The sequence below is a fragment of the Tachysurus fulvidraco genome, chromosome 1 (genome assembly GCF_022655615.1).
Source record: "Tachysurus fulvidraco isolate hzauxx_2018 chromosome 1, HZAU_PFXX_2.0, whole genome shotgun sequence".
NCBI classification, from domain to species: domain Eukaryota; kingdom Metazoa; phylum Chordata; class Actinopteri; order Siluriformes; family Bagridae; genus Tachysurus; species Tachysurus fulvidraco.
In genome coordinates this window covers 2,559,914-2,576,959 of record NC_062518.1, presented here as the reverse complement: position 1 = coordinate 2,576,959, position 17,046 = coordinate 2,559,914, and the positions used below count along the sequence as shown (strand labels likewise).

At 41.4% G+C, this 17,046-nt stretch overlaps 1 protein-coding gene across 1 annotated transcript in view; it reads right to left on the bottom strand.

Annotated features, from left to right (window-relative positions):
* igdcc3 (immunoglobulin superfamily, DCC subclass, member 3) overlaps window positions 1–17,046 on the bottom strand; it is an 84,133-nt gene that overhangs the window by 56,458 nt on the left and 10,629 nt on the right. The window contains exon 2 of the mRNA XM_047818737.1: window positions 16,019–16,324. Within this exon, the coding sequence (XP_047674693.1) occupies window positions 16,019–16,324 (306 nt within the window). The remainder of the gene's footprint in view (window positions 1–16,018; window positions 16,325–17,046) is intronic.

Sequence of the window (17,046 nt, the reverse complement as noted above, 5' to 3'; positions counted from 1 at the left end):
AATCTTCTAGCTTCTACTCGACATATCCAGTAAAAAGATGGAGGACAGGAAGAGGCTGCTTTTTATTGGTGTACAGCCCAGGCCCTGTAAAATAGGTTTAACTGCTCTGAACGCCATAAAGGAGCCGTTAAGTTTAGTGGGGCATAGAGACGGGGGGCTACTTCAAGAACCGGACCAAAGAGTGGTGAGAAGTTTCGCTGCTGCACAGAGAAGATTTTTAGCAATAATTCAATCAGTGTTTTTAGACACTGTAGGACATAAAGACTCTAATAATGATCTCAAAGAGCTCCGAATTTATCTTCAAAAGTCCTAACTATGAATCTTAAGAGTGATTCAGGACCAGAGCAACTCCGAGCAAGGAAAACTTTCATCTTAGAGAGGGGGCGGAGCTTAACCTGTTACTAGGTGACACATTCTTGTGAAGACTGTGATTCGTTGTCAAATAAATAAAAAAAAGGAGGACTTTTAAATCTGGGCTTTTATAAACCTTTACTTTGTCTCTATGTTCAGATATTTGAGTCTATATGATGTAGGGATTACGTTCGTGATCGATCATATTACAGATGTTCTAACATCTGTATGTTATAAATGTAATAAATGTAAATGTAAACATCTTCGACGCAGAGCAGAAATGTCAGAGAGACAAATTATATCATTTCTGACTCGATGGCATTTCGGCTCTGCAGAATATATGTATATGTGTGTGTGTGTGTGTGTGTGTGTGTGTGTGTGTGTGTGTGTGTGTGTGTGTCTGATATGTTATCTGTAATCTGATTGGTCACAAAAATAATCCCTACATGATCTAATCTGTATCAACAACACATATATATATACAACACATTTCTTCTCCCTCTTCACATCGCCCTTTCTTCAGAATTTTTAAATGCGTCAGATGGCGTAATAACCGATCACCTTTTATTCATTCATTCGTTTATTCGTTTCCTACCCCGCTTATCCGAACTTCTCGGGTCACGGGAAGCCTGTGCCTATCTCAGGCGTCATCGGGCATCGAGGCAGGATACACCCTGGACGGAGTGCCAACCCATCACAGGGCACACACACACTCTCATTCACTCACACACTCACACACTACGGACAATTTTCCAGAGATGCCAATCAACCTACCATGCATGTCCTTGGACCGGGGGAGGAAACCGGTGTACCCGGAGGAAACCCCCGAGGCACAGGGAGAACATGCAAACTCCACACACACAAGGCGGAGGTGGGAATCGAACCCCCGACCCTGGAGGTGTGTGGCGAACGTGCTAACCACTAAGCCACCGTGCCCCCCTCCTTTTATTTATTTATTTATTTATTTTCTTATTTATTTGTTTACGTCTTGAACCACAAACCATTGTCGGGAAAGGTTTGTGGTTCAACGCGTAAACAAATAAATAAGACGATAAATAACCGTTATATTTTCGACGTCGCTGAACAAAATACGTAACACAAAAACGCCCCGATAAAAAACAAAACAAAAAAAAACAACTTAACTTACTTTAATGCTTTATGCTTATAATTTATTGAAGAGGTTTTATAACTGATCCCTGGGTATCGTTCTGTCGAGTCGTGTCTCTGTTTACGTCTGTGTGCGGATCTAGAAACGTGACGCTGAAATAAAGCGAGTGTCTTTTTTAGAAACTCGATAATGAATAGTAATAATAACGGTGTTCTCGGTGTGTACGTAAACACACACTCTCACACGATCTGGATGAAAGGTCAAACACCAGAAGCCTTTCACGTTATACACAGAGCACACGCACACACACACACACACACACGCACACACACACACACACTCAGAAATAAAAAGCTGTGACTCTCAGTAAGAGACATGTGGCTCCGCCTCGGCGTGACCCATGACCTTGCCTTTGACCTCGCTACTCTCCACTTTAAACCTCCATTGCTGAGGAATTCCCCCCAGCGAGCACTAAATCCCACACAGTCACGCGGTTCGAAGACGGACCTGTGGCCCCTTTTCATTTATTTGTGTGAGAAAGGCCGGGGTGGTCCGGAGACATCCGGACTGAGGCTGAATTCATTACCGACCACCTTCCCTAAAGAATCCTCACATGGCCCACACAAGATTTCTTCACTTCACGCTCTGAACTCAGCAGCTCACCGTCCTCAACCGTATGCGACCAGAACGTCGCCGCAGACGTCCTGTTTTTAATCGAACGACTCTGAATATCAGAATCGAGAACGTCGACGTAGCGACGCGGCTTCGTCCCGGCGGATTTGGAAATTTGGCGTACGAACGAAAGCGAGAGAGTCGGAAGAGCGCGCGACGGCCGCCGTGCCTTCGCTTCTTTAGCTCACGTCAATCATCGCGGTCCCGGTTCATCCGTTATTAAGATGTCAGAAAGACAGACAGAGAGAAAGAGAGAGAAGACATGGGAGGAAAAAAGGAGGACAAGCCAAAGGGATAATATAAAACATCAACATCTTTCTTAAAATGACTCGAATAAACTCAAAAGTCCTTCAGTGAAGGTGTCGGTCACAGGTTTCCGCTACAACTTTGTGGAGAAAATAATCTCCGATGGGATTGTGGGACGTATAACAGCAGATCCTCAAGATGTTGGAGGTGAGCTTCCCTCCCTCCAGGACAACTACACCAGGCGGTGTATAAGAAAAGCTCGCAGGATCACTAATGACTCCAGCCACCCGTCCCACAGACTGCTCTCTCTGCTCCCCTCAGGAAGACGTCTCCGCAGCATCCCATCCCGCACCAGTCGACTGAGGCATAGCTTTTTCCCCTCATGCTATCAGACTAATTAACAGCCATAACTAACACAGCCTACAGCATACTAACACAACATGGTATGTTACACACTGTTGCAATGATAAACTCCAACAGTTCAACACTGGACTACACACACACACACACACACACACACACACACACACACACACACACACACACACTGCATTCATACTGCATTTATACACACTGGACTACACACACACACACACACACACACACACTGCATTCATACTGCATTTATACACACTGGACTACACACACACACACACACACACACACACACACACACACACACACACACAATGCATTCATACTGCATTTATACACACTGGACTACACACACACTGCATTCATACTGCATTTATACACACTGGACTACACACACACTGCATTCATACTGCATTTATACACACTGGACTACACACACACACTGCATTCATACTGCATTTATACACACTGGACTACACACACACACACACACACACACACAATGCATTCATACTGCATTTATACACACTGGACTACACACACATTGCATTCATACTGCATTTATACACACTGGACTACACACACACACACACACACACACACACACACACACACAATGCATTCATACTGCATTTATACACACTGGACTACACACACACTGCATTCATACTGCATTCATACACACTGGACTACACACACACTGCATTCATACTGCATTTATACACACTGGACTACACACACACTGCATTCATACTGCATTTATACACACTGGACTACACACACACACACACACACACACACACACACACACACACACACACACACACACACTGCATTCATACTGCATTTATACACACTGCACTACACACACACACACACACACACACACACACATACTGCATTTATACACACTGGACTACACACACACACACACACACATACTGCATTTATACACACTGGACTACACACACACATACTACAGTTATACACACTGGACTACACACACACATACTGCATTTATACACACTGGACTACACACACACATACTGAAGTTATACACACTGGACTACACACACACATACTGAAGTTATACACACTGGACTACACACACACATACTGAAGTTATACACACTGGACTACACACACACATACTGCAGTTATACACACTGGACTACACACACACACACACATACTGCATTTATACACACTGGACTACACACACATACTGAAGTTATACACACTGGACTACACACACACATACTGCAGTTATACACACTGGACTACACACACACACACATACTGCAGTTATACACACTGGACTACACACACACACATACTGCAGTTATACACACTGGACTACACACACACACATACTGCAGTTATACACACTGGACTACACACACACACACACATACTGCAGTTATACACACTGGACTACACACACATACACACACACACACACACACACACACACACACACACACACACTGCATTTATACACACTGGACTACACACACACTCACACACACACACACACACACACACACACACACACACACATACTGAAGTTATACACACTGGACTACACACACACACACACACACACACACACACACACATACTGCATTTATGCACACTGGACTACACACACACACACACACACACACACACACACACACACATACTGCATTTATACACACTGGACTACACACACACACATACTGGTTATACACACTGGACTACACACACACACATACTGGTTATACACACTGGACTACACACACACACATACTGGTTATACACACTGGACTACACACACACACATACTGGTTATACACACTGGACTACACACACACACATACTGAAGTTATACACACTGGACTACACACACACACACACACACACACACACACACACACACACACACATACTGCATTTATACACACTGGACTACACACACACACATACTGGTTATACACACTGGACTACACACACACATACTGGTTATACACACTGGACTACACACACACACATACTGAAGTTATACACACTGGACTACACACACACACACACACACACACACACACACACACACACACATACTGCATTTATACACACTGGACTACACACACACACATACTGGTTATACACACTGGACTACACACACACATACTGGTTATACACACTGGACTACACACACACACATACTGGTTATACACACTGGACTACACACACACACATACTGAAGTTATACACACTGGACTACACACACACACACACACACACACACACACACACACACACACACACACACACATACTGCATTTATACACACTGGACCACACACACACACACACACTGCATTTAATTTAATATAATAATCTATCTGACAATAAGCTATCTGTACCACAGGACATTTCTGTATCTGTACAGTCTGTTGCACCTTAACATGTTACATATATATAATATTTATATTTATACTTATACACACATTTTGCACCTGTATGTAAATGGTTCTGCAATTTCTGGAGCTCGCTCCCAAGAATTTCACTCACCATGGTACATGTGCTGTGGTGATGTGACAATAAAGGTGACTTGACTTGACTTGACTTGACTTGACTTGTAGTCCTAACTCTCTCTCTGTCCTAACTCCTGTTCTCCGGACCTGCCCGATCCGTCCTGTGGACTTAGTTCTGCTTGGAGAAGTTCTCATCATCACTCGGGGTATGTGGTAGTGGTTAAAGGTGTCCGACTACTGAACAGAAGGTTGCGAGGTCAAATCCCAGGTCCACCAAACTGCCCCTGAGAAAAGTCCTTTAATCCTCAATGGCATAAAAATGAGTTAAAATGAAAGTTTAATGTCCTTAATGCAAATATATTTCTATACAACGTTACAGCATTTGGCAGACACTCTTATTCAGAGAGACTTATATTTTGATCTCATTTTATACAATTGAGGGCTAAAGGGCTTTGCTCAACAGTGGCAGCTTGGTAGACCTGGGATTTAAACTCACAACCTTCCGATCAACACATTAACCACGAGGCTAACTCGTCCTTCATACCTCGTACAACTGCCTTGTAAGGATGTATATAGTTCAAGCTCTCGCTTACAATTTTGACTTATTAAAGCAGAATCTTTTATACTTCTGTTTATAGTTACACTTAATATCGTCTCTCACTTTTCCCCCTGCTGTAGTCGTATCACCAGTCGTATCACCAGTCGTATCACCAGTCGTATCACCAGTCGTATCACCAGTCGTATCACCAGTCGTATCACCAGTCGTATCACCAGTCGTATCACCGAGAAAGTGCAAATCTGTCCTGAAGACTTACACGTGGATTTCTTACAATTAATGATTATTATATTATATTTATGAAGCACTGACACTGGAGACTCCTTCTGTGAATGTTACATGTTTTTTTTTTTTTTGTTGTTGTTGTTCTATCTATCTATCTATCTATCTATCTATCTATCTATCTATCTATCTATCTATCTATCTATCTATGCATCTATCTATCTATACATCCATCTATCTATCTATCCATCCATCCATCCATCCATCCATCTATCTATCTATCTATCTATCTATCTATCTATCTATCTATGCATCTATCTATCTATCTATCTATCTATCTATCTATCTATCTATCTGTCTGTCTGTCTGTCTGTCTGTCTGTCTGTCTGTCTGTCTGTCTGTCTGTCTATCTATCCATCCATCCATCCATCCATCCTTCCATCCATCCATCCATCCATCCATCCATCCATCCATCCATCCATCTATCTATCTATCTATCTATCTATCTATCTATCTATCTATCTATCTATCTATCTATCTATCTATACATCCATCTATCTATCTATCTATCTATCTATCTATCTATCTATCTATCTATCTATCTATCTATCCATCCATCCATCCATCCATCCATCCATCCATCCATCTATCTATCTATCTATCTATCTATCTATCTACCTGCTACATTTATCTGTATATCTGTTTATTTGTAAATATGTAAATGTATTTGCACTAAAAGAAAAGAAAAGAGAATCCTGCTGCAAGCAGACTGTAATTTCAGCCGTCTGTTCTTCTCTCTCTTCATCTCTCTCACCTTCATTTCAGTCCAGTCTGATCCTTTCATCTCGCCCCATGAGACACTTTGCAAATTGGCGTCTGGTCTATTTTTCTTGACGGCGAAATGATTTCTCACTTTGATATCACGCAGTAATAACAAGTCTGACCCCGTTTCTGTGCGCAGCTCGTCCCCTGACTACATCACGTATATAAACTGTCGTGTCTCCGACGCTAGATGATCGCACCGAGCTGGAAGAATCAACCAGCACTTATGTGAAGATGGAGAAGAACGAGTGACACATACTGTATGACAGCGATGATGAAATTTCCTAAAAACTCCTGAACACGGCTCCAAGATACGAACAAACACTTCGGACATTAACAGACATTTCGGTTAAAAGACATTCATTCATTCATTCATTCATTCATTCATTCATTTTTTACCGCTTATCCGAACTACCTCGGGTCACGGGGAGCCTGTGCCTCTCAGGCGTCATCGGGCATCGAGGCAGGATACACCCTGGACGGAGTGCCAACCCATCACAGGGCACACACACACTCTCATTCACACACACACACACACACACACACACACACACACACACTACAGACAATTTTCCAGAGATGCCAATCAACCTACCATGCATGTCTTTGGACCGGGGGAGGAAACCGGAGTACCCGGAGGAAACCCCCGAGGCACGGGGAGAACATGCAAACTCCACACACACAAGGCGGAGGCGGGAATCGAACCCCCGACCCTGGAGGTGTGAGGCGAACGTGCTAACCACTAAGCCACCGTGCCTCCCGGTTAAAAGAAATTTCAGTGAAAAAAGACAATTCCGGTTTCAGTGCTTTCGGATCTTCAGCGGTGAACGTTTGAAGACTTCGGGAGGAAGGAATAAATGTTACGTCTGTAATGAACTCAGTAATGACTCGGACCTGTTAGTTCCTCAGGAGCTCTTGGTTGCTAAATTCCACTGGACTATAAACTGATGTAAAAAGGACATTATTTACATTAACATTATGTCCTGTTCGGTGTCACCCAAATGAGGATGAGGTTCACTTCTGTGTCTGGTTCCTCTCGAGGTTTCGTCCTCGTATCATCTCAGGGAGATTTTCCTCACCACCGTCACCTCAGGGTTGATCATTAGGGATAAATGTTAGAGATAAATAGTAACTTAATTTTAATTTTATTCTGTTTTTATACTTCTGTGAAGCTGCTTTAAGACATCGTGACTTGTTAAAAGTGTGACACGAAAAACAAAATCGTATTGTCACGTGAAAGTCTTTTTGTTAATCGCAACACTTTTCAGGAAAACAAGATTTTCAAAACTATAAAATTATTTATATTTTGTAAAAAAAAAAAAAATTACATTTATTTATTAATTTAAAAATTAATTATTGACATTTTTAACCAAAAACTTTCTAGAAATATTTTTTTCCAACAAAACTTTAAATAATGTACTTTTTTTTCAATTAATTTATTTACTTTGTTTTTTAAACTTTTGAAACTTTATTTATTAAATAAAATATATGACTTAGATTTAGATATGAACTAGATTTGTAAAGTTCGTCGTGACAAACTTTGATGTTGGCTTTGACGGTGCAAGTATTCGCAATGGATGGTGCTTTTGAAGGCGAGTGGACATAAGGGTTAGTGTTGCTTTTGGAGGCAAGTGGACAGAAAGCCAGGGTGCCAAAACATTCGAATGTAAGTGGAGACGAGCATGTGACATCACCCAAATACTCTTGAGGAAGTTCCCCTCATTTGGCTGAGTGTTTTGATATGTCACATGTCCATGTTGTGCTCATTTTTTGATTTTCACGTGACGTCACGTGACGTTATCAGAATACCCGTGAGGAAGTTCCCCTCATTGTTCTGAGTGTTTTGATATGTCACATGTCCATGTTGTAAAAAGTTTTTTGATTTTGCATATATTGTGGGCGGGGCATATATCACAACCGAAAGGCCAGTCGGTACACCGATTTAAACCTTTGTTCAGAGTATCACCCTAAAGGAGCTGGTCGAGTTTGGTGTAGATAAACCTCCAAAGTTTATAATGGGAGTCTATGGCCAATTTGAGACCCGGTACCGGAAGTACCGGTACTCGGATCGCTTAGAAAAGTAACAGCAACAAACATCAGACCAGGGTCTACAGTACAACATATCCGTATTTGGTGCATGTGGCTCGAAAGGAGGATTTACTCTTGATAATTTTTTTGTCTAAGCTTAAATAGGAAAACAGAATGTTGGCTTCTACAAAGCGACATAATAAATATATTGGGTATTTCTTTTTATTCCTAGCATTCAGGACATTCAAAAATATTCTTTACATATAGATCTTTATTTTATTTTTTTATTTTAAAAGTGCACAAGTTTAAAAGATATTATGAAAAAAATCATAGAACGGTTTATTTCATGGCTTTTTGGGGCTCTTCGGTAGCTAAAAGAAAAAGATTTAAATGTTTGAATATTTCTGACCGTTCTAAAAGATTCCTGGAACCCCGTGTCTCTTCTTTTGGAGACACGTTTTTGAGATATCAGAAGAGTTTGAGCTTCTGTGTTGTGATTTTTTTTTTACTTGATCAGGAGATAACGTAAATTCAACCCTAACGAATCTTAAATGTTTTTCAATTCAATCTTCGATCCTGAACCGAATCGTATCCGCTCTCCGACCCCTGAAAGCTAATCGGTCGCTAACCGGCTCTTTGATGAGTTGCTTGGTGATAAGATTACGTATAAAAAGGTAGGAGGTGTCGATTAGCTCGGCTCGGCCCGCCGTTCCGTCCACATGCCGCGGTGAGATGATGAAAAGCTTCCTGAGAACAAGCTAATGAGGAACCTTGAGCAAAGCAAGAATGGAGAAGAAAAGAGGACTGAGAGAGAGAGAGAAAGAGAGAGAGAGAGAGAGAGAGAGAGAGAGAGAGAGCGTAAGCGAATCGCCGAGGGAAGTGTAACGAGCGATAGAAGAAGGGAAAATCCATCAAAGAAATAACTTTTACAAAGATAAGTGTTTCCTGAGAGGGCCAGGCGATTGAGAGAGCCCACAGGGGGAGCGGACCTTCAAGCAGCGCCCAACAGATCACCGTCAGAAATGGAGGACAAGGAAAAGGCGGATTTATGGAGGAAAGCAGGCACAAAAGTGGGTGGGGAAGGAGGGGGGCGATGCAGGGGTCCGTCTTTATCTGAGCGAGACTGTGAAGAGCCCTCACTAATCACGACTTGCTTTACAGCTTTTTCTCAGGGGTGTTTCGGGCCTTGTGTAATGGCCCAAATGACTAGGAAGTACAAATTGAGCAAGAGCTCCTGAAGGAAAAAAAAAAAAAAAAAAAAAGAAGAAAGACAGAAGCGAACAGAGACAGAGAAAGGAGGCGCTTTGATCTAGCAGGAGGCCAAGGAGCTGATCTGTGTCGCTTCACTCCGAGCAGGAGAAAAGGCGTCCGGTGGGCTGTGAGTGCTCCTGAAAAGCTGAAAGAGACGGAGGGGGGAAAAGAGGAAGGCCTCTTAAATGCTAAACACAGCCGGCTGGTGGTGAACCATTAGAGGAAGACTGGAGGCCCATGTGGCTGGCAGCATGCCTGGCACTCTGCACAGGAACTGGTGTCAAAAATACATCATTCTCTTATTGTCCGCTTTAGTCCGGTTCCAGTCAGGAACTTTAGCGAAAGAGGACCAGAGCGCTCATGAATTCTAGATTCTGATTGGTCCAAAAGCTGTTTCCTCTCACAGCGGCTCTGACTACAATCGTTACATCACTTTAGAGCTTTATATCAACACACTTTATGGTTTCTATAGCAACAGCTAGGGTTAACGGACTGTAAATAAAGGGTCTTATGTCGTTATCTAACCCTTGTACGGTCTTCGTATTTTTGTCACCCAGCCGGCGTTCCGGGTCTGTTTGACCCGCTGAATTTTTTGGGGTTTTTAATTCAACACAATCAAAAATTTTATGTTAAAATACTCTACAGATGTTTACTTACTTCATCCCAATTAAAAGCAATATAAACAGCATATATGGTTAATAATTGCCCTTTACCTTTATTACATCACATTTTTTTAATTAAAGTGCTACTCGTTTTTTTGTTGTTTTTAATGAAATGTAATTTAAAAAAATAGCAAATCAAATTTAATCACCTTATGAGTGGAAAAAAAATCAACAAATTTACAAGGAAGCAAAGTTTTTCAAAACTATTGATGTTTATGAATAGGGGTCCCACAGACCCGAACAACATACGAGGGTTAAGAGCGTGGTGAACGATACGGTAACGGTTTCCGTGTTTAACGTTTTCGGAAGGAGTCTCCAGTGTCAGCGCTTTGGAACATTCATCCACTCATTCATTTCTACCTCTTTATCCGAACTACTCGGGTCACGGGGAGCCTGTGCCTATCTCATCGGGCGTCATCGGGCATCGAGGCAGGATACACCCTGGACGGAGTGCCGACCCATCACAGGGCACACACACACACTCTCATTCACTCACACACTCACACACTACGGACCATTTTCCAGAGATGCCAATCAACCTACCATGCATGTCTTTGGACCGGGGGAGGAAACCGGAGTACCCGGAGGAAACCCCCGAGGCACGGGGAGAACATGCAAACTCCACACACACAAGGTGGAGGTGGGAATCGAACCCCCGACCCTGGAGGTGTGAGGCGAACGTGCTAACCTTTAAGCCCCCATGCCCTGCTTTGGAACAGTGGATTTTTTTTTTCAACACAAGCTGTATTTTCACTTCAGGAGAACGAAACAGAAGAAGCTGCTGATGGAGGGAATGTTTATAGCTGCTATAACATAAGTGACAATAAGAAGGAACTACTAATGTACTAACGAACTACTAACTATTAAAGTAATGTTTCTTAATAGTGTTAAGAAACTTTAAAATGCTAGAAACTGAAAAGTGAGGTTTTTTTTTCTTTCTTTCTTTCTTTCTTTCTTTCTTTCTTTCTCTCTCTCTCTCTCTCTCTCTCTCTCTGTGTTCTCTCATTTACTCTCATCGCTCCTCCTTTCCACTCCAGCGGCACTGAAATGACCCTTTTCCTGTGGTGTCATGTTGCCTCATTGGCCTCCTATAATGAACTGCGACTACATGCTCGTACAGAGAGACAGAAAAACAGCCAGACAAAAGAAACAAAAGGACGCGAGACGATGAAAAGGGCCACGTTTTCTGCCTCCGCCGTCTTAAATCCGAAATATGGATTTTGCTTCGTGTTCTAACGATATCCAGAGCAGGAGCTACAAGAGCCTCACAAAGCCTAATGATCCGCAGATCAAAACCGTGACTTGTCCCGAGCACCTGGAGGCGCTATTAAAGACTCATCGATCGCAGATAGAAGGAGACGAAGACGAAGGAGACAATTTGTCCTCTATTTACAAGCCATAAGTGACAAGATCACAGCTTCTATACAGGCTTTTGTTCCAGTCCCAAATAGCAAAGGACAGATTATGTAAAAGTTTTATGGAGCGCTTCAGGGGGCTGAATATCACAGAACAGCACCGGGGGCAAATATTAATGACCGCTTGTACATTTCAGCTGCTAAAATTATTATTATTATTATTATTATTATAAAATTTCTATTTGAATTCTAAATTTATTTCTATAAGATTTTTCAAACTTTTTTTTACTTTTTTTTACTTTTTTTTAATGGTTTAATTTATTTTTGTAAATAGTTTATGTTGTTTAAAAGTCAAAAATAAAAATAAATAAATATTAGAATATTTATAATATTTATATTTTAAAATCCACTATTATTTAGCCATTATTTTAACTGAAGATTTTTGTGAATAGTTAATTTGATTTAAAAGTCGTAATTAATCGAGCATTTTCAAATATTTATTCACTTCAGCAAAAACAAACAAACAAATAAACAAATAAATAAATAAATAAATATATATTACAAATTAAAAGTACTGTTATTTGTCCAGTATTTTAACTGAATATTTTTGTAAATATATTTTTTTCATTACACTAAATAAACTTTCCCAACCAATTGTTGATATTTCAGTAATGTGAGTAGTTTAACTTTTTTTTTATTTTTTTATCCCAATTATTACAGTCGCAAAAAAAGCAAAGAACGGATTATTCGGAGCTTTATGGAGAACTTCAGAAGATCACAAATTGTCCTGAAAGCTTCCAGATCTTCACAGCTTGTACTGTAGGTGACTGCTAACCCTGTGGTTATTTAAAAACTTTGGAGAACTTTTATCGATATTTAAAGATAACATCTGGATTTTTCTATCAGAAGAATTCTTAAAGCTGTTTGGATTCTTGGGGAAGGTTGGAGTTGTCTCACGTTGTCTGAAGACAGTTGGAGATATCTGGAGAACCCGAACTGTTAACATGCTTGAAATTGTGTAGAGATTTCTGAAGATCTTCAGGATCGTTTCTAGATGTAAAACAGTCGTTGTTTGAAGGTGGTTCAGAAAGTTTCGAGCGCTTCAGGATCTCGCTGTAGGTTTTTCCAGCTCGTTATTAATTTTCCCCAAAGCCCATGTGAGCATCTGAACCACACACCAAAACGCCGCCACCACTCCTCGTGTGTCTGTCAGACACTTCATTACCTCCATCCCCACTCTTAATGCTCCAGCCTTCGGCCACGGATCTCGGGTCAAAAGGTCCCAAGATGGCCGCCGAACTGGAAACCCGAAACCTGACCGTAATTCACAGAGGACGTAGAAGTGAAAGGAACCACCGTGACCTTTGGACTTCAACTTGAAAGGGGGGAATATCTGATTTCCTGATCTACAGATTCCTCTAAAGAGCATCTATTTAAAAGCACCACGCTTCTTGAGCAAAGGTTTTCTTTGTTGTGGTATTTCATGTGTAATAATTCAGTTATACGCGAGTCTGTAAAGCAGAAGCGTGTGATGAGATTTATAGAAATGCATTCAAATAAACTGAAAGAATCGAGATACAGCTTCTGACTTCTTCATTGTTCTGTCGGTTTTTGCTCTTTTTTTAATCCACATCGCAGCCTGATGACATCAGTGAAGGAGTTAGAACAGTATTTAATCAGACAATCTCAACACCATGCCGCCACCACCGCCGCCACCACCACCACCACCACCACCACCGTGCTTCAGTGTGAGAAAGGTAAAGGAAGGTGCTGTGAGTTTGACGAGTGTGTTGGGATTCTGTTACACGTAGCGCTTTGTGTCGAGAACAGAAAGATTAGAGAACCTCTTTCTTTTAGAATGTCTAATATTTGTAGATTAAAGGTGGGGTCTCCGATTTTTGAGAAATGCTTCAGAAAACCGAGTCGGGACGACAAACAAAACAAAAATCAAAACAAACGTGTGGCCAGTGAGCAGGAAGGGGCGGGGCTTGTCGATATGGGCGGAGACAGTGTTCGGTGCGCATGTGTGACGTTAGCAGAAAACGGGTTTAACATCGACATGGAGGATTAAAAACAAAGAAAGAAAGAGAAGAAAGACTTACGATAAGGACAAGAAGTAGGACGTGTTAATATAGGATCAGCTTTCCAGCGCTGGAGAGAACTGAAGGAGCAGGAAGTTGGCCACATATTCACAGGTTGGAGTTTCCCGAGTCAATAACTCCTGAGCTAAACGCTGTTACTACACAAATAACACCTCTTTTCTATCGTAGTAATGTAGAGAGGCAGCTACAACCGCGTTTTGTGTAGTAACAGCGTTTAGCTCAGGAGTTATCGACTCGGGAAACTCCGACCTGTGAATATGTGGCCGACTTTACTTAAGACGCCGAGGCGCTTTTTTCCTTCTCGATAGGTGAGTAACGTTGGTTTTGCTTTGTTACACAGAACTAATATATGCCTTTGTCCTTTACATCATTATGCTTGTGTGGCATTTTTGCTTGTTTGTTTATCTACAATCGTATTGTTCTTCCCTTCAGCTATGATAAAGACACGTTTCTTTCCGTCAGTCGCCCGGGTTACGTATGTACGTGTGGGCGGAGCTATCGATACAGGGGTGGGACCACTTTGGGTTAGGGGCGTGTTTGTTTTGGTGATTTCAAATGTCAACATTGGCTTTCAAACAACGGAGACCGCACCTTTAATGTCTGAGCTGTGGATCTCTCTAACTCTAACTTTAGAGTTGTTTTTGGGATCTCATTTTTACCCCGCTTGAACTTTTTTTCGTGTACATGATGATAGAAGAGCTTATGAGACGTCGTAAGGAAACGTCGTATGCTGTAGACAAAAACGAGATATTATGTGTGTGTTAATGAACTGAATCCTGTTACAGCTGCGTGTAGAGTTTATTACAGACGCTTCAGCTACAATGAGGTTAATCTGATTACTGCGCCACGTTCGGGACATCGCTCGCTTTTCTTCCGTTCGCTGCTTTTGTCTACAAAGGCATTTTTTAATTAAAAAACCAACTACAGGACGGAGAGAATAGAATAAAGAGTCGATCCGCTCTGAGAGGGGTATTGTGCTGACTTCCTGTTCCTAAATTCTCCGGAGCGGACAGACGGCTCCTGAGGACGAGCAGCCGCTTTCCCGCTGTGCCTGGAGCCGGAGTGTGTGTACCGTCACAGCGGTGTAGCGTCTACTCACACAGCGCAGAACTCGTTCACACCTAGTTCTGTGTGTGTGTGTGTGTGTGTGTGTGTGTGTGTGTGTAGGACACCGTAACATCATACACGCAATTAATGATAATAAAGGCAAAGCGAGAAATGCTATGATAGTGTGTGTGTGTGTGTGTGTGTGTGTGTGTGTGTGTGTGTGTGTGTGTGTGTGTGTGTGTGTGTGTGTGTGTGTGCTTTTCAAGTCACACTGAATGTTGAGACAACATACACACTGGCAGACTGAGACATGAAACAGTTGAAGTTTGTTTGTGTGTGTGTGTGTGTGTTTGTGTGTTTGTGTGTGTGTGTGCATGTCTGTGTGTGCGTGTGTGCATGTGTGTTTGCTTGTGTGTGTGTGTTTGTGTGTGTGTGTGCGTGTGTGCATGTGTGTTTGCGTGTGTGTGTGTGTTTGTGTGTGTGTGTGCGTGCATGTGTGTGTGTGTCCATGTGTGTGTGTGTGTGTGTGTGTGTGCATGTGTGTTTGCGTGTGTGTGTGTGTGTGCGTGTCCGTGCGTGTGTGTGTGTGTGTGTGTGTGTGTGTGTGTGTGTGTGTGTGTGTGTGTGTGTGTGTGTGTGCATGTGCGTGTGTGTGTGTGTTGAACAGAAGCTCAGTATTACATTGAACACGTTTCCTACTTACTGGCAGCCTGTACTTTGGCCTTGCGACTGACGACCAGCCCAAAGGAATTCTGGGCCACACACTCGTAGTCTCCCTCATCCGAAGAGCCGTCGCTCCTGCTTCGCTGGAATCGGCCAATCAGCAGCGAGCCGTTAATGAAGGTGGTGTAGTTCTTATCCTCCAGTAAGAGCGCACCGTTCCTCCTCCACTGCGTGGTGATTGGTGGAATCCCTTCCACCTGACAGTGCAGCATTAGTGGTTGTTCCTGTACGGCGATGATGTCACTGGGCTCCAACGTGAACGACAGCTCGGCTCCACAGCTCACACCTGCACACACACACACACACACACACACACACACACACACACACACACACACACACACACACACACACAATCAGGAAACTAATCACCAAACCCTCTCACCTTCTAAAGTCACTTTATATTCACTAAAATAATTAAAGTACAAGCTAATGTTAGAAAAAAATTAAGCTTTTACAGTTAATTTATTTGTGCTGAAGAAAAACTGCTAAACTTTTTCACAAATATTTATTTATTTTAAGAACAAGCATTTTAAATATAGTTTAATAAAACAAAAAATGCAACTATGTTGATATCAAATGTTGTTCTTTTGTAAACAGATTTAAAAAAAAAAATAATAATAATAATAATAGTGATGATAATAATAATAATAATAATAATAATAATAATAATAATAATAATAATAATAATAATAATAAAATAGTTTATTTATCTATTGGTTTGTTTTGACTGATGTAGTTTGGTATAAAGATAAAAAAACACAATTTAAAGTAAAGAATAAATTACCATTATGTGTAAATATAATTAATTTTCTTCACTGATATGTCTGAAGCAAAACATTTGAAATGTTTTAGTAAACCTTCATTTTAATATATCTTTAAATAAATATTACAATATTTTAGGAACCAAAAAATCCTTCTGAGCATGTAATCCGTATCATAATACTGTAAAATAAGTAATAAATTAATTAATGAATGAATCGATTTTTAATAGGAGATCATTTTAAG